This window comes from Chionomys nivalis, chromosome 7, assembly GCF_950005125.1.
Source record: "Chionomys nivalis chromosome 7, mChiNiv1.1, whole genome shotgun sequence".
Taxonomy (NCBI): domain Eukaryota; kingdom Metazoa; phylum Chordata; class Mammalia; order Rodentia; family Cricetidae; genus Chionomys; species Chionomys nivalis.
The window spans coordinates 59,366,462-59,391,232 of NC_080092.1; the positions used below are offsets into that span (position 1 = coordinate 59,366,462).

The 24,771-nt window shown below is 42.3% G+C and overlaps 1 protein-coding gene across 1 annotated transcript in view; it reads right to left on the minus strand.

Annotated features, from left to right (window-relative positions):
* Nlk (nemo like kinase) overlaps positions 1-24,771 on the minus strand; it is a 126,115-nt gene that overhangs the window by 6,063 nt on the left and 95,281 nt on the right. Inside the window, exons 4-8 of the mRNA XM_057776222.1 lie at positions 15,674-15,780; positions 14,158-14,243; positions 10,887-11,096; positions 7,322-7,423; positions 1,474-1,560 (exon numbers count right to left, since the gene is read on the minus strand). Of these exons, the coding sequence (XP_057632205.1) occupies positions 1,474-1,560; positions 7,322-7,423; positions 10,887-11,096; positions 14,158-14,243; positions 15,674-15,780 (592 nt within the window). The remainder of the gene's footprint in view (positions 1-1,473; positions 1,561-7,321; positions 7,424-10,886; positions 11,097-14,157; positions 14,244-15,673; positions 15,781-24,771) is intronic.

Genomic DNA, 24,771 nt, shown 5'->3' on the forward strand with positions numbered 1-24,771 from the left:
CAATTTTAGGAAGCTGCTCAGAACTTCTATTCTCTTTGACTAAAGAGCGACAGGGCAAAGCTGAGGGTTAGCAGAGGCGTCGGTGTGAATGTCAGACTGAGACCAGTAGTAGCAGCCCTAGCAGCAGCAGCAGCCGCCTATCCTTGGGCTTCTGAAGTCTTCCAATTCCAATTCCAACAGTTAACACACCAGCGCACCAGGCTTACTGACCCATACACTTCAAACTCCAGCAAAAAAAAAAAAAATAATAATAATAAAGGAAAACCAGTGTTTAATGAACTACAGAGAAGTGGCTCTTACAGGACTCAAGGATGGGCTCCATGGGAGACAGGGCAAAGATGACTCACTGCCTTGATTACAAGATGTGTAGCAATTCATACAACCTCAGGCTTTCTGGTTCCTAAGGCCACAAGCTAAATCATCTTACTATCCCAAGGGCTCACGGGAAGGTGGCTTTAAATTCACCATGTGGCTAAGAGGACCTTGAAATCCCAACTTCATCCTGCAAGTGAGACTGGTTCAAACCCAACAACTTTGCCCCTAATTTCTCTGTCTCTCTCTCTGACAAAGCCCTGGCTGTCCTGGAACTCACACCAAGCTGGTCTTGAACTCACAGAGATCTGCTGACCAAGTGCTGGGATTACAGGCATGTGCAGCCACACCCAGCCCCTTAGTGAACCTACCTACAGACAGTCATGTGGATCATGAGAAAGATGCTCTCTTCTCACCACAGACCAAGGTAAACTTACTGTCCATAATTTTGTGGTTTTTTTTTTAACATTTTCTTTTTTAAATGCTTCCATTTTCAGCTTTGTTGACAATAATTATTGCCACAGATATGAATGATAAATAATCTTTGGATGAATGAACAAATAAATGGCAGATATCACAGAGCAGTTGGTAGCCCATGTCCAGCCCAGAAAAGAGGTTTAGGAAAGTTATGGCCCTCAACCCAAAGAGCAGACATTTCCACATGCCACATAGTGGGTGATTTTTCAAACAATCAAAATTTCCCCCCTTTGCTTAACGTTGGTGTCAAACCCTTTTATAAACACCAGGATCATAAAAATGGTAATATCTTCTAGGTCTCTGCCTAAGCTCTGCTTATATCTGAGCACCAATGCTCAAATGTCCATGTAATGGGTTAGCATGGGGAACACAAAGTGGGCTGGAGCCTGTCATCCCAGTCATCCTGACACGGCCAGTCTACTCAACGCCAGGATGCTTCTTAGAAAACTATTTTAAAATTTATTTAATAAATCTAAAAATAGGAGCTGGAGCAATGGCTTGTTGCTCTAACAGATGACCAGGATTCAGATTCTAGCACCCACATGGTAGCTCACAACCACCTGACTCCCTCTTCTGACCTTTGAGAGCACCAAGCATACATGTGGTGCACAGACATACATGCAGGCACAAGAGTCAACACACAAAATTACAGAAATAAAAAAAGATAAAAGTAAACACACTTACTGGATCAAAGACCAACATCCTGCAAAGTAGATGAACAGCTTCATGTGTGGCCTGGCTGGATAGAGTGTAGAGTACAGGAAGGGATGGCTGTGAAAAGAGAAAAATTTCAACCATTTAGGCCTTTAGGTATTATATATGGATATGGAATATAGCCAATTCACAGCACAAAAATTAGCCAGCTAAAAAGATGTTGTGAGTCAGGTGCACTGGCGCACACCTTTAATCCCAGCACTCAGGAGGCAGAGGCAGAGGCAGGCGGAGCTCTGTGAGTTTGAGGCCAGCCTGGTCTACAGTGTAAAGCCAATCAGGGATACACAGTGAGACCCTGTCTCAGAACAGCTCAAAGGGGGGGGGGGATGAAAGGCAGTCTTCAGAAGGGACAATTCTCAATGACTTCCAGCAACATACCTAATCAGAGTACAAAAAAAACATGACAAATGAAAACTGATCCGATAAGCAAGGAGGCTGCTTTGACAAAGAAGGGAAGACTAACATGTTTAAGGATGGGAAAAGAAAAAGAGATAAAAAAATTTCAACTGGGTGGTGGTGGCACATGTCTTTAATCCTAGCACTTGGAAGGCAGAGGCAGAAGGATCTCTATGAGCTCGAGTTCAGCTTGGTCTACCAACTGAGTTCCAGGACAGGCTCGAAACCCTGTCTCCAGAGAGAGAGAGAGAGAGAGAGAGAGAGAGAGAGAGAGAGAGAGAGAGAGAGAACATTCGGACCACACCCTCATGAGTGTGCTTGTGCTATGGTGGCTTTCACCTGGCTGTACAAGGGTCTTTGGCAGGTGTTCCTTTAGTTCCCACCCAACCATCAAAAGGTTTACACTCTGGCTGACACCAATGGGCCTGTGGCTGAGTCAGCATGTTAACTGAGAACACTCCATGTATACTGGACAGCAGGATGCACATAAAAGAAACCTCCAGGGGCTGGAGAGATGGCTCAGTGGTTAAGAGCATTGCCTGCTCTTCCAAAGGTCCTGAGTTCAATTCCCAGCAACCACATGGTGGCTCACAACCATCTGTAATGGGGTCTAGTGCCCTCTTCTGGCCTTCGGCATACACACAGATAGACCATTGTATACATAATAAATAAATATTAAAAAAAAAAAAAAAAAAGAATCCTCCACCAGAAACCTCCGACTCTGCTGATGCCAGACAAGGTCCCTGCAGGAGACAGGACTGTTTTTGACTAAGCTGAGCTTTCCTCCATCTAAGACTCTGAGTTGTAGAAAAGAGAATACAGTAAGAATGTCATATAGTGGTTTTGCCTGCCAAGAACCTCTGACTTGCAGTGAACATTCTTTCACTTTCAAAACCAGGGGTTTGGTTGGCTTGACTTCATTCTACCACCTTTGCAGACAGGTCCAGACAACTGAGTAATATCATTTTTTTTTTTTTTTTTTTAAGAACCGAACCTGGCTCCAGAATGGATTCATAGTTTAAACCCCTAAATGGGCAATGAGATGGCCAGGTCCAACACACCCAAGCTGCCCCTCCCATTTAGAATCAGAAAGCTGGCCACTCATCTTTTCAGCCTGCTGTGTCTACAGACTCTCCTGCCTCAGCCTCTGAGTGCCAGGATTTTAGATTAGCAGCACTATGCTTAGTTAAGAGCTTAATTTTGCTTTTAGAGACAAAATTAGGGCATGGTGCCTGGCTCAGATTTTTACAAAAAACATCTACTGCCTATAAAACCCTGTACAAGCTCAGCTTGGAGGGTGATCACACACCCAAGTGCCTATAATCAGTCAAAGCCTACACCAACTTTAGTGTCGAGAGGGATGCTCTGAACCTTGAGACAGCTCGCAAGACCAAACAAATAGATGAGGTCATCATCATCAACATTCTGACTAACCACAGCAATGTGCAGACAAGACACTGTCTTTGCCTATCAGCGCTGAGGGCAGCCTTATCTGGCCACCTGCAGATGGTGATTTTGGGCCTACTGGAGACCCCTACTTAGTATTGATGCTAGAGAATTGACTTGCCACTAATGGACCCCTAAGTTTTGCCCTGTGAAGATGACAATAGAGACCCATTCCCCATCTTAGCTGCCTTAGCATTGCCTGGCTTTCCCTTCATTCTCTCCTCTATGCCAAAGAAGTGAATATTGCAGGGAGTTGGATATGCTGTCTGTGATATGAGACACTTTGCCTCTTGTGTACTGTGCCATGAATAAGCTACTTTAGAAAAAGGAAGAGAGAAAGAAATAAGTTTAATTTAAAGATCAGACTTATAACCTAAAACATTATTTAATCTCTGCAGTCCTCTCTCTTCCATAGACAAAGGATTAATAGTGGTAATAACTGTTTTTATGAGTAGAATATAAGGTATTTATGAGTAGTCTCGGAACATGTCAGAGTGAATTTCTAATCACTGCTAGAAATCACTACTAACAAAATAACTATTTCCACCTAACTTGGAAGAGTTGGTAAGGTAAGAAGAGTTTACATAAAAACTATTTAAAAGCTTAATGTGATGGCTAGCGTTGGTTGTCAACTTCATACACCTGGGAAGGAGGAGGCTCAATGAGGGACTGTTTTTATCAGCCTGGCCGGTAGGCATGTTTGTGCCATTTTCTTGATTATTGACTGATGTGGGAGGGCACTAATTTTATTTTTATTACTTTGTGTGCGTAGGTGTGTGGGTGGGTGCTGGTGGCAAAGCACATGTGCAGATGTTAGGGGACAACTTTTAGCAGTGAGTGTTCTCCACCATATGGGTTCCAGGGACTAAAAGCAGGCCCTGAAGGTTGGAGGCCAGTACGTCACCCAATGCCCTACCTCATCAGCCAGAGAAACAGTTTTTATCTCTTTTTTATTGAAGGCTGACAGAGGTTAAGTAATTTGCCCAAGGTCATAGAGTGAGTTATCAATAGGGCCAGGGTCCTTACACAATCTGCCTACACACTGCATTGTACAACACATGGGACACTGTAGCAGGAAGGCTGCTTGGCCGCTTGTTCATTTACTGGCTGCCCAGACCCTCGAAATAATCACAGAGAGACTGTATTAATTAAATTACTGCTTGGCCGGGTGGTGGTGGCGCACGCCTTTAATCCCAGCACTCGGGAGACAGAGGAAGGCGGATCTCTGTGAGTTCAAGACCAGCCTAGTCTACAAGAGCTAGTTCCAGGACAGGCTCCAAAACCACAGAGAAACCTTGTCTCGAAAAACCAAAAAAAAAAAAAAAAAACCAAAAAAAAAAAAAAAATTACTGCTTGGCCTATTAGCTCTAACTTCTTATCAGCTAGCTCTTACATACTAATTTAAACCATTTCTATTAATCGCCAAGAGGTCGTGGTTTACCAGCAAAGTTTCAGCATGTCTGTCTCCAGCAGCAGCTCCATGGCTTCTTCCCTGACTCCACCCTTCTTTCTCCCAGCATTCAGTTTAGTTAAGTTCAGTTTAGTTTAACACCCTGCCCAGCTCTGTTCTACCCTATCAGGCAAAGCCAGTTTCTTTATTAACCAATGGTATTGTCAGCATACTGTGGGGAATCCCACATCAGGAAACCATTCACCTGCTGGGTAATGTGATAAGCCTGAGCCTGACACTACAGGCTGCATTCTTCTTCAGTCCAGTCCAGAGAAAAACTTGAGTGTGCATATCCCAAGCCAAACTCTGAGCTAACTAAACATCATGCATTTAGTGGAACACCTATGACATATAAAACTACACAAGCTGCACATTATATCCTAGGGACCAAATTAAGTTTTTGAAGCAGAGTACATAAACTGGGAGGAGTAGCATACACATATAATCCCAGGGCTGGAGAGGCTGAGGCAAGAAGGCCAGATTCTAGTTCAAAACACTGAAACAAAACAAAACTCAAATAGCAGCATAAGAAAAACTACAAAATGAAAAACAAGTAACTAAAAACTAAAATAAGAACAGAAAAAAATGTGAAAATACCGAGTTATCTACATGCCAAATAAGCTTGTCTGCCGTTGTGTCTTCTAACCTCGGCGGTAAGAAGTTAGGACACGAACAGAGATAGCTTCAGTGGAGCGCTGGCACATTAACAGTGACTGGATGTGTGGAGGTGGGGGTGGAAGGGCAGGACGGTCTTCTAATTCTCACCCTACTTTTTCTTAAAATCAAATATTCTGAAGCCAAGATGAAGATTTCTGTGGTGCTCCCCTCAGACCACCAGACAACCTGGTGAGCAGAACCTTAATCTTCAGGAGGTACCCCTCCCTCTCACCAAGAGACCAAGCCATGTGAGAATGTACAAGGAAGTCCTCTCGTAGAATTCATTTAACTTAAGTTTATTTAACTTAAAATAAAAATAAGACTTTCACATTTTCCTTTCCTCCCTCTTTTGTTTTAGAAAATAATGTGATTTTTTTTTTAATTGAAAGATCTAGGTTTTGAAAAGTCCTTTTTTAAAACAGTGTCTGTGGAGGGGGTATCACAGGCTGGTTTCCACCCATAGTCCTCTTGTCCGTTTCCTGAATGGTGGGAGTTGTAGGAGTGCGTCACTATACCCAGTTGAAGGCTCTACTTTCACAGCTGCTGGGCTCAAAATTTTTATGAGAAAACCAACGCATTTGCCCAGAACGCTCAAAGGAGCGCACAGCGACTTTGGTGCAGTAAGGCAGTTTCAAGCTGCTTTGGACATGTCAGGAACACCTCAGAAAGGCCAGCCCTCTAGGCTGCTGCTCATAACACTCTGAGGACACCAGGGGCCTGATCCTCGCATTTCATTACTGTTTCCCTTTAGCCAGGTATATTTATTACACTGATGAGGTCAATAAAGGAGTAAAACTATTCTATTTACAAGGACACACTTACTATAAGACACTAACAAATTAGTTTAATGTTCCTGAGGGCCTGCTGTGAGCTTGAGGCCAGATTGATCTACACAGTGGGCTACAGAGAAGCTATATCTCTATATATGGTGAAACCCTGCATTCAAAATAAACAAATGTGAATTTAAAAAAACTATAAGCACCTATGTATCTCTATTTATTGGCCTGAGCCAGTGCTGGAGAACACATTCCCTTACTACGTTCACCTGTGGACACAGGAATCACTGGGGTTATAGAGAGGGACTGAAGTGGAGGGCGAAGCCTTCATCAAATGTCTGCTGGGCAATTTCAGGGGAAGAATGCCAAACTCCATCTGTCTTTTTGATCGACCAATCTGTTCACCTAAACAATCAATCAGATCACCTAAATGCCCAATTTAAAAGAAACTAAGGCAATGCCAGGAAAACTAGCCTTGGCTAAAGCCCTACTGGCTCTGCTTGTTTCCTGCTCCCGGGAAGAGCAATCCCCTCACGCCCCCTCACATCACTAAGCTGTTTTCTCTAAAGGGGACTCGGAAAGTGCTGGCAGAAAAGACTGCTTAATCAAGAGTGCAGACAGAAAGACCTGGGCTTCTCAGCATGATTTGGCTGGCTGCAAATGATATTGATTAGAAAGAAGCAGGCATTCCTTCTTTGTACTTGGGTCTGATTTAGTGGTAAGAGCGCAACAGCAACTGCTTTACATCCTTGCAAGGCAACCAGCTATTTGGGCTCAGTATCTGGACCGGTATCTTGACTCATACACACTGAGGCCAAAGCTTTCTTCCCATATACTGGTAAAGCAGGAAACCACCAAGGGGTCAATAAATAATAGGGCTATAAAAACATGAATTCTCCTATTATACCAGGCATGGCTATAAGTCACTTTCTATTTATGGTCATATGCATATAACAGAGATCCTGTGGACTATCTCTGTGTTTATGTCCTTATATCTATATGTGTGTCTATTATCTATAGCAACATCTTTGCAATAGAAGTCCTCCCCACAGTTAGCTGCCAGAGACAGACTGTCCCCTCTTTACCTCTTTACCTGTTTATGAGGACCCCTGAGTATGTGTGCCTTAGCACCTTCACAAGCCGTCCTCATTGCTTCCAGTGATGGCGTGCCCAACAGATCTGTGATCAAATCCAACTGCAAGGAAACATGAAATACAGGTTGACAGTAGCTCACAGAAACAACTTCATTCGACCCAAGTTCCAGCCTTAAAGTGAGTGTCATTTTTTTAAGCCTTAGAACCACAAACCTTCAAATAAGCTCTGCTAAGAGTCCTTTCTCATCCGGGTGGTGGTGGCGCACGCCTTTAATGTCAGTGCTTGAGAGGCAGAGGCAGGAGGATCTCTGTGAAGTTTGAGGACAGCCTGGTCTACAGAGTGAGCTCCAGGACAGGCTCCAAAATCATACAGAAAAACCCCGTCTTTAGCACTTGGGAGGCAGAGGCAGGCGGATCTCTGTGAGTTCGAGACCAGCCTGGTCTACAAGAGCTAGTTCCAGGTCAGGCTCCAAAACCACAAAAAAACCCTGTCTCGAAAAAAAAGCCAAAAAAAAAAAAAAAAAAAAGAAAAACCCCATCTTACAAAACAAAACAAACAAAAAAGAATCTGTTATTTTACTTTCTGCCCCCTGTCCCCCTTTTAAAAATCAGCTATAATTCTACCACTTGGGAGGCTAAGACAGGAGAATTTTGAGTTTGAGGCCAGTCAAGCTACATTCCATGGAAAACTGGACAGTGTTCTAACACTAGGGTAACTTTGGAGTCTGTATCTGTATGCCCTACTGTTCTAAAACTATAACATGTTGGGTGGTGGTCACATATGCCTTTAATCCCAACACTTGGGAGGCAGAGGCAGGCAGATCTCAGTGAGTTCGAGGCCAGCCTGGTCTATACAGTCAGTTCCAGAGCTGGATCCATAGCTACAGAAAAACCCTGTCTTGAAAAAACAAAACAAAACAAACAACCTATAGCATTTATTATCTTTGCAGACAGTGGCTTAATGCCTGTTCTTTTCAAACAGTTAATGAATAGATTTTAATGCTTCAAATGGATTTAAGCCCATCAAGCTAATCTACACATCAGATATATGTGATATAATAAACATTCAAAACATTCACACCTGAAATAAAAGTTAAGCACCCAATGTTTGCACCAGCACAAACCTCTTACATCCTAGAAACCTCTTACACTGGCAGAAAAATGTGAAACCTAGAAAACTACGATGCCACATTTATCTAGTTGGGCACAGTAAAGGAGACTAGCCTTGGTCTCCCTGTAAACAAGTCTCTGCGGGTAGCAAGCCACCTCACCAGTTTTCTGAAGTGCTAAAAGTGTTCTGACTCTATCAACCAATTAAGAGCAATGTTTCATGTGGATCCCCTAGGAAGGGGAAGTCATACATGGAGAACACCATTGCTCACACTTATCTACACAACAGGCGGCTGACATGGAGAACACCACTGTCTGCACTTATCTACACAACAGACGGCCAACAGAAGCAGTACAGTATCGAGGCAGGGGAACTTCTTGAGACGCTTGCTGTCCCCTGAAGATCTCTGGCCAGCCTCTGAGGGAAGCATGGCAGTGACACCTGCTGGGCTCTAAAAACCACACTAATGGCAGAAGGAAATGACTGCCTAATGGACATGTTCAAAAGCTGCATAAAGCAGGACAGATCTATGGATGAGAAACGCTTTTATAAAGTCTGCTGGCTGTCCAGTACCCAGATATCAAAAGAGATATCAAGAGATACCACTCCCCCATGGAAGACTACTTGCGTACACAATGTCTGCTCTGTGATGATGAGCAGAGCAGTCCTCCAGTGGTTCGGTGAGACTGGAGAGCTCATACTGACACTTCTCATACTTCTCCAGGACCTGCTATGTGGACCAGGCTGGCTTTGAATTTACAGAGGCCTTCTCTCTCTCTCTCAAGTGCTGAGATTATAGGGATGTGTTACTACACTTGGCTCTAAATGAGTTTTCTTCTTTTTCTTTAAAAAAAAAAAAAGATTTATTATTTTTATTTTATGAATACTTTATCTGTGCAACAAATGTATGAAGTGCCTGAAGAAGCCAGAAGAGAATGTCAGAACGCCTGTCACTGGAGTTACAGGCAACTGTGAACTGCCAGATAGGTGCTGGGAATCAAACTCTGGTCCTCTGCAAGAGCAGCCAGTGCTCTTAACACACTAAACTGACCCCTAGCCCCCTTTTTGAGACAGGTCTCTTGGATGGCCTGGAACTCTCTATGTAGACTAGATTGGCTTCAAATTCATAGAGATTCACTGCTTCTGCCTCCTAAGTACAAGGATTCAGACATATGCCAACATGGCTGCCTTCAATTTATTTTTAAACCTAAAGTATTATTTTTAATTGTGTGCGTACACTTGGGTGAGATCAGAGAAGGTGGATCCCCCAGAGCTGAAGTGATAGGCAACTGTGGGCCACCAGAAGCGGCTGCTGGGAATCAAATTCAGGCCTGTGGGAGAAGAGCAAGTGCTCTCAACCACCAAGCCTTCTCTGCAGCTCCCTCCACCCCTTCCTTCTTAAGACAGGGTTTCTCTGTGCAGCTCTGGCTGGGGTTTGTTCTCTAGAGCAGCCTGGCCTTGAACTCAGAGATTTTCCTGCCTTTGCCTCCTGAGTACTGGGGTTAAAGGTGAGCACCACCAGTGCTCAGCCCTCTTTTTATTGAGACAGGGTCTTACTATACGGTTCTGGCCAGACTGAAACTTTGGAACTTGATATGTAGATGAGGCCTGCCTGAAACTCACAGAAATCCTATGGCCTCTGCCTTAGGGGTGCTGGGATTGAAGGTATGTCCCAACACACCTGGCCACAAATGGTTTCTTTCTTTTTTTTTTTTGTTTTTTGTTTTTTGTTTTTTTGAGACAGGGTTTCTCTGTGGCTTTGGAGCCTGTCCTGGAACTAGCTCTGTAGACCAGGCTGGTCTCGAACTCACAGAGATCCGCCTGCCTCTGCCTCCTGAGTGCTGGGATTAAAGGCGTGTGCCACCATCGCCCGGCTCCACAAATGGTTTCTTGAATCTATATTTTAATTATCTTCTGGTGTTTTATGCTGTATCTAAATATTTTAGCAAAATAATAAAGTTTTTTTTTTTTTTTTTTTTTTTTTCCCAAGACAAGGCTTCTCTGTTTAACAGTTTTGGCTGTCTTGGAGCTCACTTAGTAGACCTGGCTGGCCTTGAACTCACTGAAATATGCTTGCCTTTGCCTCCTAAGTGCTGTACCACCATCGCCCAGCTTGCTTTGAGATTTGAAGAAATCAATAGTGGAAATGTACAGTTTGAAGTCGCAGCCACTCAGCTGGAAGGACTCAAGGTCATACCTATGCAATGGGAGAGCTGAGTCTGCTGCCAGGCACCAATGCACAGGATAAAGTCAACACTTTCTCTAAAAGGTTTCTAACTGAACGAACCTCTGCAGTCTTCAACTTTATACCTTTCTGGCTTTCGAGTGAACCTGATTTGTTAAAAGTCAATTAAGACAGTACAATGAACAAACTCATGATGTGTGCAAAATGGTATTCCCTTCAAATCTACAGTGGAATTAAAAGCAAGTAAAACTGTGAAGCACAATCATACCTGCTGAATGGGACTCTGTGCCTGAAACAATATTCTTCGGCCCAGTAGTTCTGCGAAGATACAGCCCACAGACCAGATGTCAATGGCATTGCTGTAATGTCGGCTGCCCATCAGGATCTCCGGAGCCCGGTAATACTGAGTAACAACTTCCTGAGTCATATGACGGGATTCATCTAATTCTTCCACTCTGGCCAATCCGAAATCACAAATCTAAATAAAAAAGACAATTAAGACATTATCAAGCAGACACCTACCTTCCTTTCTTCATTTTTGAGACAGCAGAGATTTAAGCCTACCATATAGCTGAGGATATCCCTGAACATCTGATTCTTCTGTCTTGTACTTCCCAAGTGCTAGGATCACAGGCATGTGCCACTATGCCCAGTACTCTGGTTAGATTTTGTCAACTTGGCACAAACCTAGACACATCTGAGTAGAAGAAACCTCAAATGGGGGGAAAAAAACCACATAAGATTGGCCCGTGGGGCATTTTCTTGATGATGATTGATGTGGAAGGGTCTAGCCCACTGTGGGCCATCTCTGAGCAGGTGGTCCTGGGTAGTTAAAACAAGAGGAGGCTGTCAAACCAGCACCCCTCTATTGCTTCTGTTTCAGTCCCTGCCTGGAGTTTCTGCCTTTGTGTTCTTTTTTTTTTTTAAAGATTTATTTATTTATTATGTATACAACATTCTGCCTCGATGTATGACCGCAAGCCAGAGGAGGGCGCCAGATCTCAGTACAGATGGTTGTGAGCCACCATGTGGTTGCTGGGAATTGAACTCAGGACCTCTGGAAGAGCAGCCAATGTTCTTAACCTCTGAGCCATCTCTCCAGCCCTGCCTTTGTGTTCTTTAATAGACTATGAACCCGAATATTTAAGCCAAATAAACTCCATCCTCCCCAAGTTGATTTTAGTCATGGTCTTTATCACATCATAATAGAAAGTAACTAAGACGCTCAGCTAGACAGACACATTTACGGCCAGAAAAACAGCAGCAGCACTAAAGAAAACCACATAACACATACACGAAAAAAACCTTGATGGGCCCATGAGCTTTAAAAAGTGATATAGGTATATTTCTGTCAGTGTAAAAATATGATCTTATTTATCCCAACTTTAACGTTTCTATATAAAATTATACGTATGTGAATTTTGTATTATTTTATGTGTATTAGAGTTTTGCCAGTATGTATATCTGTGGAACATGTGTGCCTCAGTAGCCAGGGAGGCCAGGATCTGGCATCAGATGTGGAGTTAACACACCATTATGATCTGCAGTGTAGGTGCTTGGACTCTAACTCCGTGCTTTAACCACTGAACTATCTCTCTAGAGTCCCTACCCCCTTTAAAATTATGTTTCTTTTGAAAAAATATTCTCCAGGTTCATGTGTAAGGATGTGAGTTCAACGCCCAGCAACAGATAGACAAAAACTTTCACCTACTCTAAACTGATAATTAAACCAAAATCAAGACCAATGAACTCCCAACATAGCTGAATGTATGCTTCAGGCTTAACCAAGCTACTTTCAGATGGACTCATAGGAGGAGGTATAAAAAGGCCTCATAAGAGGTCTATTTTGCTAGACTTGGCACAAATACTGTTTTTCTCTTCTGTTTCCCCCCCACCCCTGCTTTTTGGAGATAGGGTTTCTGTGTATAGCCCTGGCTGTCCTGGAATTTACTCTGTAGATCAAGCTGGCCTGAAACTGAGAGATCTGCTCACTTCTGCCTCGCAAGTGCTGGAATTAAAGGTGTGTGCTACTACCACCCAGCTTCTACTTTTCTTTTAAGAAGTATTTAATTTTACGTGTATGTATGTGCACATGTGTACAGGAACCCACAGAAGTCAGAAGAGGCATCAGATGCTCTGGAACTGGAGTTTGCCTAGCTGTGTACCACCAGGTGGGTGCTGGGAACTGGACCTGGAACTGGACCTGGTCCACTGCAAGAACAGTAAGCTTTTTAACCCCACAGCCTACTCTCCTGCCCCTATTTCTATCAAGAGGAAAATTATGATGAACCTTCCACTATTCAGGAATTTGGAAAATATATTTGTATATTAGAAGTTTGAGAAACGCATACTATGGATCTTGCTATCAGTAAGTCTCTTTTAACTAACAAAGGACAGTGAGAAGAACCAGGAAAGTAGTAAAAATTAAGTTGATGATTTGAGGTTTGGGGATATTAGGCGTTTTTCCCTCCTGCCTTTACTTCTGAAATACTGGGGTTACCATCATGCAAAAGCATGTGCAGCCTTGTTAAGTTTTTGGGACATGGTCTCATTTTGGCACCTAAACTGACACCTGGGGATTATTAAATATAAATTTATTCAGAGGGGGAAGATATGACTACCATATTGTAGAAGTACATTCATCTGCCTTTTCCTGGCACAGCACTTTAACTTTTAAACACGCTTGTGATGCGTTTTGCTACTGAAGTGCAACACCATGTAGTTTAAGATGCAGACACCTTCCTAAAAGCCACACTTCACTGTCACAGATGAAGAAGCTAAGAGTCTAATTCCTTCTGATAAACAATTCTGTGGTGGTTTGAAAGAAAATGGCCTCCATAGGCCCATAGGGAGTAGCACTATTGGAGGTGTGGTCTTGTTGGAGGAAGTGTGTCCTGGGGACGGGCTTTGAGGTTTCACAGATATTCAACCTAGGCCCACTGTGTTTCACTCTCTTCTTGCTGCCTGTGGATCCGGATGCAGAGCTCTTGGTCACCTCTCTTGCACCATGTCTGCCTGTCATGGTTCCACTAGGGCGATAATGGACTGAATCTCTGAACTGTAAGCCAGGCCCAATTAAAGGTTCTCCTTTATCAGAGTTGACATGGTCAGGGCTGGAGAGATGGCTCAGAGGTTAAGAGCATTGACTGCTCTTCCAGAGGTCCTGCGTTCAATTCCCAGCAACCACATGGCGACTCACAGCCATTTGTAATAAGATCTGGTGTCCTCTTCTGGCCTGCAAGGAGACATGCAGACAGAACACTGTATACATAATAAAAATTAAAAGAAAGGAAGGAAGGAAGGAAGGAAGGAAGGAAGGAAGGAAGAAAAGAAAGAAAGAAAGAAAGAAAGAAAGAAAGAAAGAAAGAAAGAAAGAAAGAAAAGAAAAAAAGAGCCAGGACTACAAATTAGTTCCAGCGGCTTTGATAAATGATGGGGCTGAAGAAAACTGTTCTTTTTATTTCTGGTGAAGTAGGGAAAATAATACTTTTGAGCCAGACATTTGATTTCTCTAGACCTTTAAATAACTGAAAAGTTACCTTTAGAACACAGTTGCTGTTCACAAGGAGATTCCCTGGCTTAATGTCTCGATGTAAAATGCCAGCCGAATGGAGATATTTCAAACCTGAAATAATAAACACATTTAATTGCAGATATTTAACCTTAAATGGAAATGGACTAGAAGAATTAAAATCATTCCCCAAACAAAAGCTAAAGAATATTACTGAAAGTTTGCCTTAGTCCCCTTTAAGACACTGTCATTTTGTTGCAGTAGGGTAAAATGTCACAACAGTGTCTAACCCCGCCAGAGACACTGTCTATAATTGAAAAGATTACATGGCTTGAAGCATAGGTAAGGCTGTCAGGCCATGCTCCTCCATGTGGATGGAGCTCTGCTACTGATACGCCCAACCTATGACTCTGAACCTGCTCCAGGGAAGAAGTTTCCATTAAGCTGTGGGAGGCTTTCCCAGGATAGGCATTTCAGTGACAGGACAAAACTCAGGGTCGTGCCCAAATCTGCCAGCAGCACTGTGACTGCTGACAGTCAAGAGGACACTAAGTCATCTCAAAATCTATGTGACATCTTGAAAGACATCATCAGTACTGCTCTAAGCCTCAATCTTACACTCATTCCTTTCTTCCTTTTTAAAGAAATGAACCTTTGTAAGACATTTTCTTCACAACTGTAAATGAGTCAAGAACCTTTCTCATTTCCGCCACCACAGAATATCAACAAATTCATTGTAGGTGAACTTTTTGTTGTTGCGGTTGTTGTAGTAATATTGCTTATGCATTTTAATACTTGGAAGACGTTTTCAATTTTTTTTGTTTTTGTAGAATGTAATTCTGTGAATACTGTTAAAAAAAATGTATTCACCAGACAAGAAAGTGGTTTCACCTTTAAATAATTCTCCGTTTGTCAAGGTAGAACTCTGGACACAGCTGAGGACTAGAGGAGGCATCAGTCATAGTGGCCTAAATTGCTTCTCAGTCAGGTCTGTGCTCTTCATGCACAGTCTGGAGTTACCTAGCTGCTCTCTCTACCAGTCTTCTCCATCTGCTTTGGGCTTTAATGGTCATTTTGAGCTAAATGGGGCTCAGTTATGCCAGGCGGTACTCAGACTTGAAGGATGGATGTCTTCCATAGAGGACAGTCACTTTTTAACTTAGTCATCTGATGCCATAGGCTGTGAAGAGCTAAAGGCAGTTAGTGGGATTTGTGACAAACCACTGTTTACTTGCCTTTCTACATCAGCCCACTCGCCTGCCTTCTCTGCCTTAATAAAAATAAAAGATACTTGGCCACCTTAAGAACCTCTGGTTGGCGGGATGTGACTAGCATGCTCAAGGGTCCAAGGTCAACGCCTAGTGCCTCTAACACCCACGCCTCTTGTTTAACATCAAATAAAAAAACAGTGAAACAGCTTTGCTTCAGACAAAAAGATCTTTGGAGAACAAGGCTTGAAAGGCCAGAATAAAGTTCAAATGAAGAGCAAGATGACTCATTCATATCCCCACACTGTCTTTTTCTTGGTAAAGGAAAAATCTTACCTCGCAAAATCTGATAAAGAAAAACTTTGACATGATCTGAGCTGAGTGGCTGAGGAGAGACGATGATTTTATGTAGGTCACTCTGCATCAATTCTGTGACAACGTATCTTCAAATCTTAAGTTAAGGAGATGTCAGAGAATTGGCCCCAACCCCCTCAGTGAAGTCATCAGATTAAAGAATAACTTCATTCTCAAGGCTGGGAAGTGAAGACAGCTAGCTTTTAGACTGATGAAGGTGAGAATTCCAGACACTACAGGATTAACAGTGCCTAAATTAAAAGAATTCACAAGTTTAAGAACTGAAGTAAAAAACCAGCGATCCTCTACAATAATCACAAACAAGAGAAATGTACATGTAACCACCAGGCCAAGGAGAAGTACGAAGATCCATTAATCTCAAGATTTTGGTGAGCAACTGGGGTGTCCTTTAAATGAAAATATGGGGTTGGTGAGCCCATTTTAAAACACCAGCAAAAATGATCACAATCTACCCATCAACTGTGGTTTAAGTACTTTATAAAGTATGGTACTGCTCAAAACACATGGAACGGTTAATTCAAGCCTCCTCACAATCAGAACAATGTAGCCTTCCACTTACTTAACTCTGCATGTGTTTATGAAAGCCTATTAGCACATGTAGTTCATGCTTCTGATACTTTGTGCTCAGTTGTCTTCTCAGGCGTTTGTTCAATTGACACATGGCAGGAGATCAAAAGCTGGAGACTAGGGAGCCAAGGAGAAGTGGAATCCAGAATTTTGACAAGACGCATCAATGTTAAGGAACCCCTTTGCTATATTTGTTAGAATAATAGACTTATGATTTACCCTGGATGTAATTAAAAACTCACTAAAAGTTTGCATATTATGATTTAACCGGAACTTTTCTTTAGATAATCTTCCCTTCACAGCTTTTAAAGCTAGCAGATGAGGACAACACAGAGGCAGGGGAGAATCTGTGCTAACATCTGACACAATGGGTGAAAACTGCCCCCTCCTAGAGATACTTTTAGATGGCCTTAGGACACTCGGGAGGCTTTGTTCATCTCTCACTGGCTGTTATTTCTGGCTGTGTTCTGTTCCTTCTCCTTTCCTCTCCTCCAAATGTTAGAACATCCCAGCCTTGGTCCTCCGTTCTCTTCATCACACTCACCCTCTTGAATATTCAAATCCAACCTACTCCTTTTCTTCACACCACCAAACACAAACCTGGAAGGCATCCTTGGAATCTCACTCTCTCCATCTTTCCAAGAGAAAGCCCTGCTGGCTTTACCTTCAGAGTTTAGCTACAATTAGGCCTCTTCTCATTCACCAACCTGTTGTCATCACTCTCACTGGAGACCCTACATCCCTAAAATACAGCAGCCAGTATAAACCTGTGTTTTTATGTAGGAACTGGCATTTACTGTACAAAACTCAAGCCCTCTAGGAAGCAGGTCTTAAGCAGAGAGGGCTGCAAGCAGGCTGGGGATACACCCAGCCCCAGTGCGATCCAGGCAGGAAGTTATGTGAGTAGTCACATCTTAAAATCTTTTTCCCCGCTTTTCTAGACAGAATCCATAGAGCTCTGGCTGGCCTTAAACTCAGAAATCTGCCAGCTTCTGCCTCCAGAGTACTGGGACTAATTGGCAGTGGTCACTCTTGAAGATCACATGTTAACCAAACCCTATTCCTCTACCCAGAGAGTAACCACTATCATACAGCCTAAGTCACATATGCTCCCTTGCCTGCTTCCTCAAAAAGTGCATGTGATAGACAGAGGGAAGGCAAGAAGGGATGCTTGGGATCAAAGAGAATCTAAGAGACTTAATAACCGAGTACAACTATGTGGGTTCTGTTTAGAACCTGGTTCAAAGAAAGCCCTGGGGGCAATTAGGGATGGGTATTAAGGATAAACCAATGTTAAGATACCATAATGACACATTCATATGTTCTGATGAGGGTCCTTATCAAAAACACATAAATCATTTATAAATTAAATAATGTGATGTTTGCAATCTATTTTAAAAACAATCCTGCCCTCCTCCAAGGAGGGGTAGGGATAGAGAAGAATGGAAAAAAAAAAGAGAGAGAAATATTGAAGCTGGGCATTTCAGGAGATTTTTTTGTTTGTTTAGTTTTCTGGCACAGAGCTCTGTGTAGCCCTGGCTGTCCTGGAACTCACTCTGTAGACCAGGTTGGTCTCAAACTCAGAGATCCACCTGCCTCTGCATCCAGAGTGACATAGGAGTTATAGTCTTATCTCTACTTTGGTGTATTTTTGAAGTTTTCTATATTTTTTCCCTGAAATACATAAGCAAAGTAAAATAAAAACTTCCTTTGTACAAAACTTGGTAAATGAAAGAGAAGATGAAAACTACCTAGGTCCCCCTTTTTTTTACAAGACAGTCTCATAGAGCTCAGACTGGCCTTGAATTCACCATGTATCAGACAGCCTTGAATTTCTGTTCTGCCCCTTACCTCCCAAGTACTGGGAGTACAGGTTTATGCTACTATCCCCATTTCCAGAATTTTCATTTAACTCATCCATCACTGTTGAAAATCTAAGTTATCTTTAATTTTTTACTGTATTAAACAATCTTGAAACAAAAGTTATATACAACTTTATGTAAATCTAATCAATTTTTTCAAGCAGAATTACAGTACATCATTTTGAAGTTTAAAATATAGTGAACAATTTCTCATGCTATTCAGATCTTTTTATATTAAGTGCTTATTTAATATTCCTCTTCTATACTATGCCATGAGTTGCTCTTGAAGCTGTATGTACTGTTATCCAAGAGTACCTCAATTATGTGTGGCTCCTCTCTGATGAATTCATTTTCCATTAAAAGAGCCCTATTAGAAGCATAGGCTGGGATGCCAGGGTCCTGCGTGAGTGGGGTGAAGAGTCAGAGATGCCAAGGATCAGCATGCTGTGTGTACTCTCCTGCAGGTTAGGCAATGATGCAGTCTTGGTACTTCCCCTCCCCCCACCTTGTGTAGTCAATCTTTTTGATTCATCTGCATTCCTGCTTTCTGAGGCAACACCTAATGCCTCCAGTTCCTATGCTTTTTTTATATCCTGTAAAAATGAACCTGTTTTGTGTTTTCATTATAACCAGCTTAGATTTCTGCCCTTTTAAGTCTTAGCTTTTAATCATTTACTAACATTTTTGGATGGGTGTAGAAAGAAATGAAAACCGACAGTTTCAGGTTGGAAACCACTTACATGTTTACAGGTCACATGTGTGAGCTGGAGAGAAAAAGACGAACATGATAACGAGAGCCAATTTTGTCCCCCCCCCCTTTAAAAACAGGATTTACTACAGCCCAGGCTGGCCCAACTTGATAGCCAATGGTAACCTTGTGTTCTAGGCACTAACATTCAGGTCCTCTTGCTGTCACTGAGTCATTTAAAAGGTTTCCATGTCTCAAAAAGGAGGGCCTCACTATGGGGCTGAGAATGACCTTGATTCCTGTTCTACCTCCTCAGTACTGGGATAAGCACCATGCCTGGTCCATGAGATGCTGGGGATGGAAACCTCGGGGCTTAAACATGCTAGATGGGCTTGCTACTTTAATGTCAACTCGATACAAGCTTCTGAGAGGAGGGAGCCTCAGTTGAAAAAATGTCCCATAAGACCGGACCGTAGCCAAGGCTGCATGGCATTTTCCTAGTGATTAACGGGAAGGGCCCAGTAAGAAAGTAGGCTGAGCAAGCCACGGGGAGCAAGCCAGTATGCAGAACCCTTCTGTGGCCTCTGCATTTATTCCTGCCCTGTTTGAATTCCTGTCCTGACTTCCTCCAATGATCAACAGTGATTTGGAAATGTAGTCAAATAAACCCTTTCCTCCCCAACTTGTTTCTGGTCATGGTGTTTTACCATAGCAATAGTAACCCTAACTAAGGCACTAGACAAACACTCTTGCAGCTGAGCCATATGCCCTGGCCCTTTGCTGTATTTTGTACAGTGTAATACATTTCATTTGTAAGGCAGATTCCATGTTAAGAATATTAATCCTTCTGTATATATCATTTTTTCTAAGAAATACTAATCACAGGACAAAAAAAAAACCTACTACTTTGCACATACACAAACAGAAATTTGAGACAAGGTTTCACTAATTATATGTAGTCCAGGCTTGGCTCCAACTTTCACAGCCTCTCCAATGCTGGGATTACAAGTGTGTGTCGTCTGAGACAGTGGGGCCGATCTATTGGGAGCTCACCAAGGTCAGCTGGACTGCTACTGAAAAAACATGGGATAAAACCGGACTCTCGGAATGTGGCGGACAATGAGAGCTGACGAGAGGCCAAGGAAAATGGCACAGGAACTTTCAACTGGCGATAGATCGAGAGAGAGACAGAGACCCAAATTGGAGCAACGGTCTGAGCTCTTAAGGTCCAAATGAGGAGCAGAAGGAGGGAGAACATGAGCAAGGAAATCAGGACCATGAGGCGTGCACCCACCCACTGTGACAGTGGAACTGATCTATTGGGAGCTCTTCAAGGCCAGCTGGACTGGGACTGAATAAGCATGGGTTGAAACTGGACTCTCTGAACATGGCGGACGATGAAGGCTGATGAGAATCCAAGGACAATGGCACTAGGTTTTGATCCTAATACATGAACTGGCTTTGTGGGAGCTTAGCATGTTTTGATGCTCACCTTCCTGGGCCTGGATGGAAGTGGGAGGACCTTGGTCTTCCTGTAGGGCAGGGAATTTGGACTGCTCTTCAGTATCGAGAGGGAGGGGGAATGGACTGGGGGGAGGAGAAGAGGAGTGGGAATAGGGGGAGGGGAATGGGGGGAGGGGGCAAGGTGTGGGAGGAGGGGAGGGAAATGGGAAACGGGGAGCAGTTGGAAATTTTAATTAAAAAAGAATTAAAAAAAAGAAACATCAAAAAAAAAAAAAAAAAAAAAAACAAGTGTGTGTCGTGACTGAATTCAATTCTTGGCTCTCTTAAGTTTCAAGGATCAAGTAAATGAACATTATATAGAGGAAAACTACATGAAACAGAAAAACCTGCACAGATGCCATTATTGTCTTCCAATGGTTTGAATGCTGATGCCCCCCCCCCTCAAAGCTCTCATGCTGAAATCCTAACCCCAGAACACTGGGAGGGAGGGCCTTTGAGAGGTGATTAGGTTATGAGGGCAGAGCCCCATGAATGGGATTAGTGTCCCCATAAAGGAGGCCCGAGGGAGCTCGTTAGCTCCACGAAAATTGCAGGTTATAGTGAAAAGACTCTTCAATAGGAAGAAGGCCCTTACTGGACATCAAATCCACCAGGCGCCTTAACTCTGAACTTTCCAACCTCCAGAACAAATTCCTGCCATTTATAAGCTACAAAGGTTTCAATTATTTCTTTATAGTGGCCCAAATGGAGTAAGACAGTTGTCAAGTTGAGGTTTTATTCAGGGGAAAGAAGTCCTAAAGGATACACTAAAGCACTCATCTGTCATATATGCTGAGTTTACGCACAGCTTTCTTCTCCAGCACTGAATGCTTTTTTCTTGCCTGGATAAAGAACAGGCTCTCTCTGTTCTGTCTTCTGCACTACAGGACTGGCAGCCCAGTTGTGATGCCAGAAACTTCAGAGTTAGCATGGCAAGCAGAGGGCAACAGCATCATTTTCACATTATCAGGGTATAGTCATGACGATAGTCCAGTGGTTCTCAACCTTGATAATGCTGAGACCTTTCAATACAGCAGTTTGTTGTTGTGATGACTGCCAATCATATATTTTTTTCATTGCTACTTTGTTAACTAAATTTTGCTACTGTTAGGAATCATAATATCTGATATGCAGGATATCAATACAACTCCTGTGGAAGGGTTGTTTGACCTCCAAATGTTGAGAACCGGTCCCCTAGACAGAGAGATGGTGGCAATAGCTGCATGTCATTGTGACTTGGAGAGCAGGAAGCACTTTTGCCAGCTGAGCCATTTCTCCAGCCACAACAGATACTTTATAACTAATTACTAATTTCTGAATAAAATATGACACTTCATTCAGCATTTACAGACACCAAGTCAAGATGAGGCTCATACCTAATAGAGCTAGATGAATCAGACAAAAATTTCATACCATTAAACAGAGAGTGGTTTATACAAATCAGTTCTTCCAAACAAAGACCACAAATTCAAGAGCAAAATCCCCCACAAAACATAACCCAGCTGGCATTTCTTCTGCTTAGCCCAAGCAGTTATATCACTATACCATTGTCTCCAGGATCGAGGGACTTGAAAACCCTTCCAGTTTTCCAGGAGATGTTTAAGGAGAAATTTAAATGAATGCTTACTAAGCCTTGTTCAGGAGAAGACAGGCTGGGTTAGTAAATTCTAGTTAAGCCAGAAGTCTAGGCCAAATGACACAGAGCTCCTGTCGACTTCTATGCTTCTCTGTCACCTCTGTATAGAAATGTCTTCACTCCCTCTAATCCCTCTTGAACATACAACACTGAAAAGTTTGATATGAGGTTTTTTAATTATTAAAATGGCAGAAAATTAGTTTTCTATACTTTAAGTTTAGCACAGTAGATTTTAAGAGAAATATATCTTTATTCCATGAATGGAGCATTTTTACAAAATCACACAAAACAAACCACTAGGACAAAAATTTTAAATTTTTCTTGGAAAACACAATTGCTGAATTTGAAAATTTAGCACTGTAACTGCACAAACTCAGCGGTAACACATATTGCATTATGATATCTGCTTTGCTCTGGCAAAATCCTCTGAAGTCTCAATCCCCAGCATACTGTCTCCCAGATGTCTAAACTAGTTGCCATGCCAACTAAAGCAGCTTAAATTAAATGAGGGCCTGAAAAGGCACCTGCATCACTCCAGGTCTGTTGCACATTAAATAAAGCTCTCTTGACAGGGCCTCAGAGGTGCCATTAACTTGAACAGAATCTATCTGATTATTGTTTGACTAATTTAATGAGGGGCTCCACGCAAGAGTAGAAACAGGGTGCTATCACTCTCTCTTGGTCCTTCTAAATAGGACAGCCTCTCTAACAGCTGGTGTACCTACTGAGTCAATGGCTTTGCTATGGTCTTTTAAGTTATGATTGGGTGAAAATGACCTACAGAACCAGAGCTTGGACTTCCAGGAAAATATCAGCAGATTAACCATTTCCTAGATAAAAACTTATCATTAAAAATAAGTCCGTTAAAAACACACTGTGCATGGTGAGTCAACCTCAGAGTGATTTGAACAGCCCTGGTATAAAATAAATTGCTGCTGATTGCGGCAATTAGTTAAGTAGCTCCATGAAATATGAATTTCAAAATGTCCTGATTTGTTTCAGGAAAATGAATGATGCAAATGAATGACAAATGGGTGAGTTTGGGAGCAGGCACTGCAGCTCTTAAGCTCAGGTGCTGAAGACAACAAAGCCTCTGTGCTGCCTTAAGGAGTTGATTTCCTTTAAAAAGTTACCGTTTCAAACTCCTTTACTGCTTTCTCAAATACTGATTACCAGAGGATGTTATTTAACAGGCATGCAAACCGAGGCTAGAGGGTTTATGTGACTTACCCCAGGTCACACTTCCGGTCAGCATAAAGTAAAGACTATCTTACATTTCTTTCTTTTATGTAAAAGGATTTATTTTTATTATTTTAAAATTATATATGTATACAGGGTGTCATCATGCAGGGAAGTCAGGGAAGGACCTCAAACTAGGAGCCTGGATGTGGGAAGTGGTGCAAAGGCTATGAAGAAATGCTGCTTACTGGTTTGCTCAGTCTGTTTTCTTACACAGCCAGGACCACCAGCCCACAAGCGGCATCAACCAAATAGGTTGGGCCTTTCCATATCAAGCATCAAGAACAGTGCCTCCCCCAGGCTGGCTTACAGGCCAATCTTAAGGAGGCATTTTCTCAATCAAGGTTCCTTCTTCTCAGATGACCCTAGCCTGTGCCAGGTTGACAATAAAAACCATCCAGGGCTGCAGACTAGTTTGAAATAAAGCATGCTTGAATTCTGAACTTTTGGTTACAGGTTATGAGGATTAAAGCAGAAAGTATCTTGGCCTTTTTTATTTTTTTTTTTCAAATTAGAAAACCTGTATTTGCTTCTGTGTCATTTCATTCGTAACTAACTTGCAACTATTCCTATTTAGAGACACAGTATACAGAGGCTGGGAGTGGCTAAGATGCTAGCACAATATGCGCTGGTAGAAACAGTGTTGGCCTTCTCAGTGATGAGCAGCAGACTGATAGATCAAATCATGCTACCCTTCAGCCCTATCTGAAAAAGAACCAAGGTTAAAAAGTACCTCAGCGAACATATCTATTTTACTATCTTTGTCCACTTCTACCTCCTGAGTATCCTCTGTCTCCAAACTTACTCATTTTATCCTGTTAGGCAAATTATAAAACTCTGACAACTCAAAAAATATTTTTTCAGCCAGGCAGTGGTGGAGAACACATTTAATCCCAGCACTCAAGAGGCAGAAGCGGGCGGATAGTGTTTAAAGCCAGTCTGGTCTTCAGGGCTAATCTTGTCTTGAAAAACCAAAAAAAAGAAAAAAAGAAAAAAAAAATTTTCTTTCCATCTATGAATCATATGTGGTTACCCAAACCACTCAGTCTCTATTAAAATACTTTTGAGAAAACTAAAAAGAATGTGCCCCCTCCATGTATATATGTTAACATTTAATTGTTTGCTTATTGTTTATGTGACAAGATATTCCAGGGAAATTTTGGGCTGTGGTAAAATAGAGGGGATGGTTATTGGCCCTTGATAGAAAAACAGAAAAAAAGGAAAAGATTATAAATTAGATTATTGGAAATATTAAGTCAAGCCTTAGATGAGAAGTCAAAGTTGAAATAAAATATAAGTTTGGGAATTATTAGATATGATAAAATGAATTAGAGTAGGACTAGGGATTTACCTTCATTAAAAACTTCTTGCTTAGGCAGTGTTAGGGCCCTGGGATTCCATCCCCAGCAGTGGTAGGGGAGAGAAGTGTGGCTACTACCACTGTTAACTCTTTGGGCCAGGGATGGAACTTAGTGACACCATGAGTTCTCAGGAGGACTTCAAGTCTGAGTTCTGTGTGTACCACACTGTAAATTCAAGTCAGCCTGTACAACTCAGTGAGACT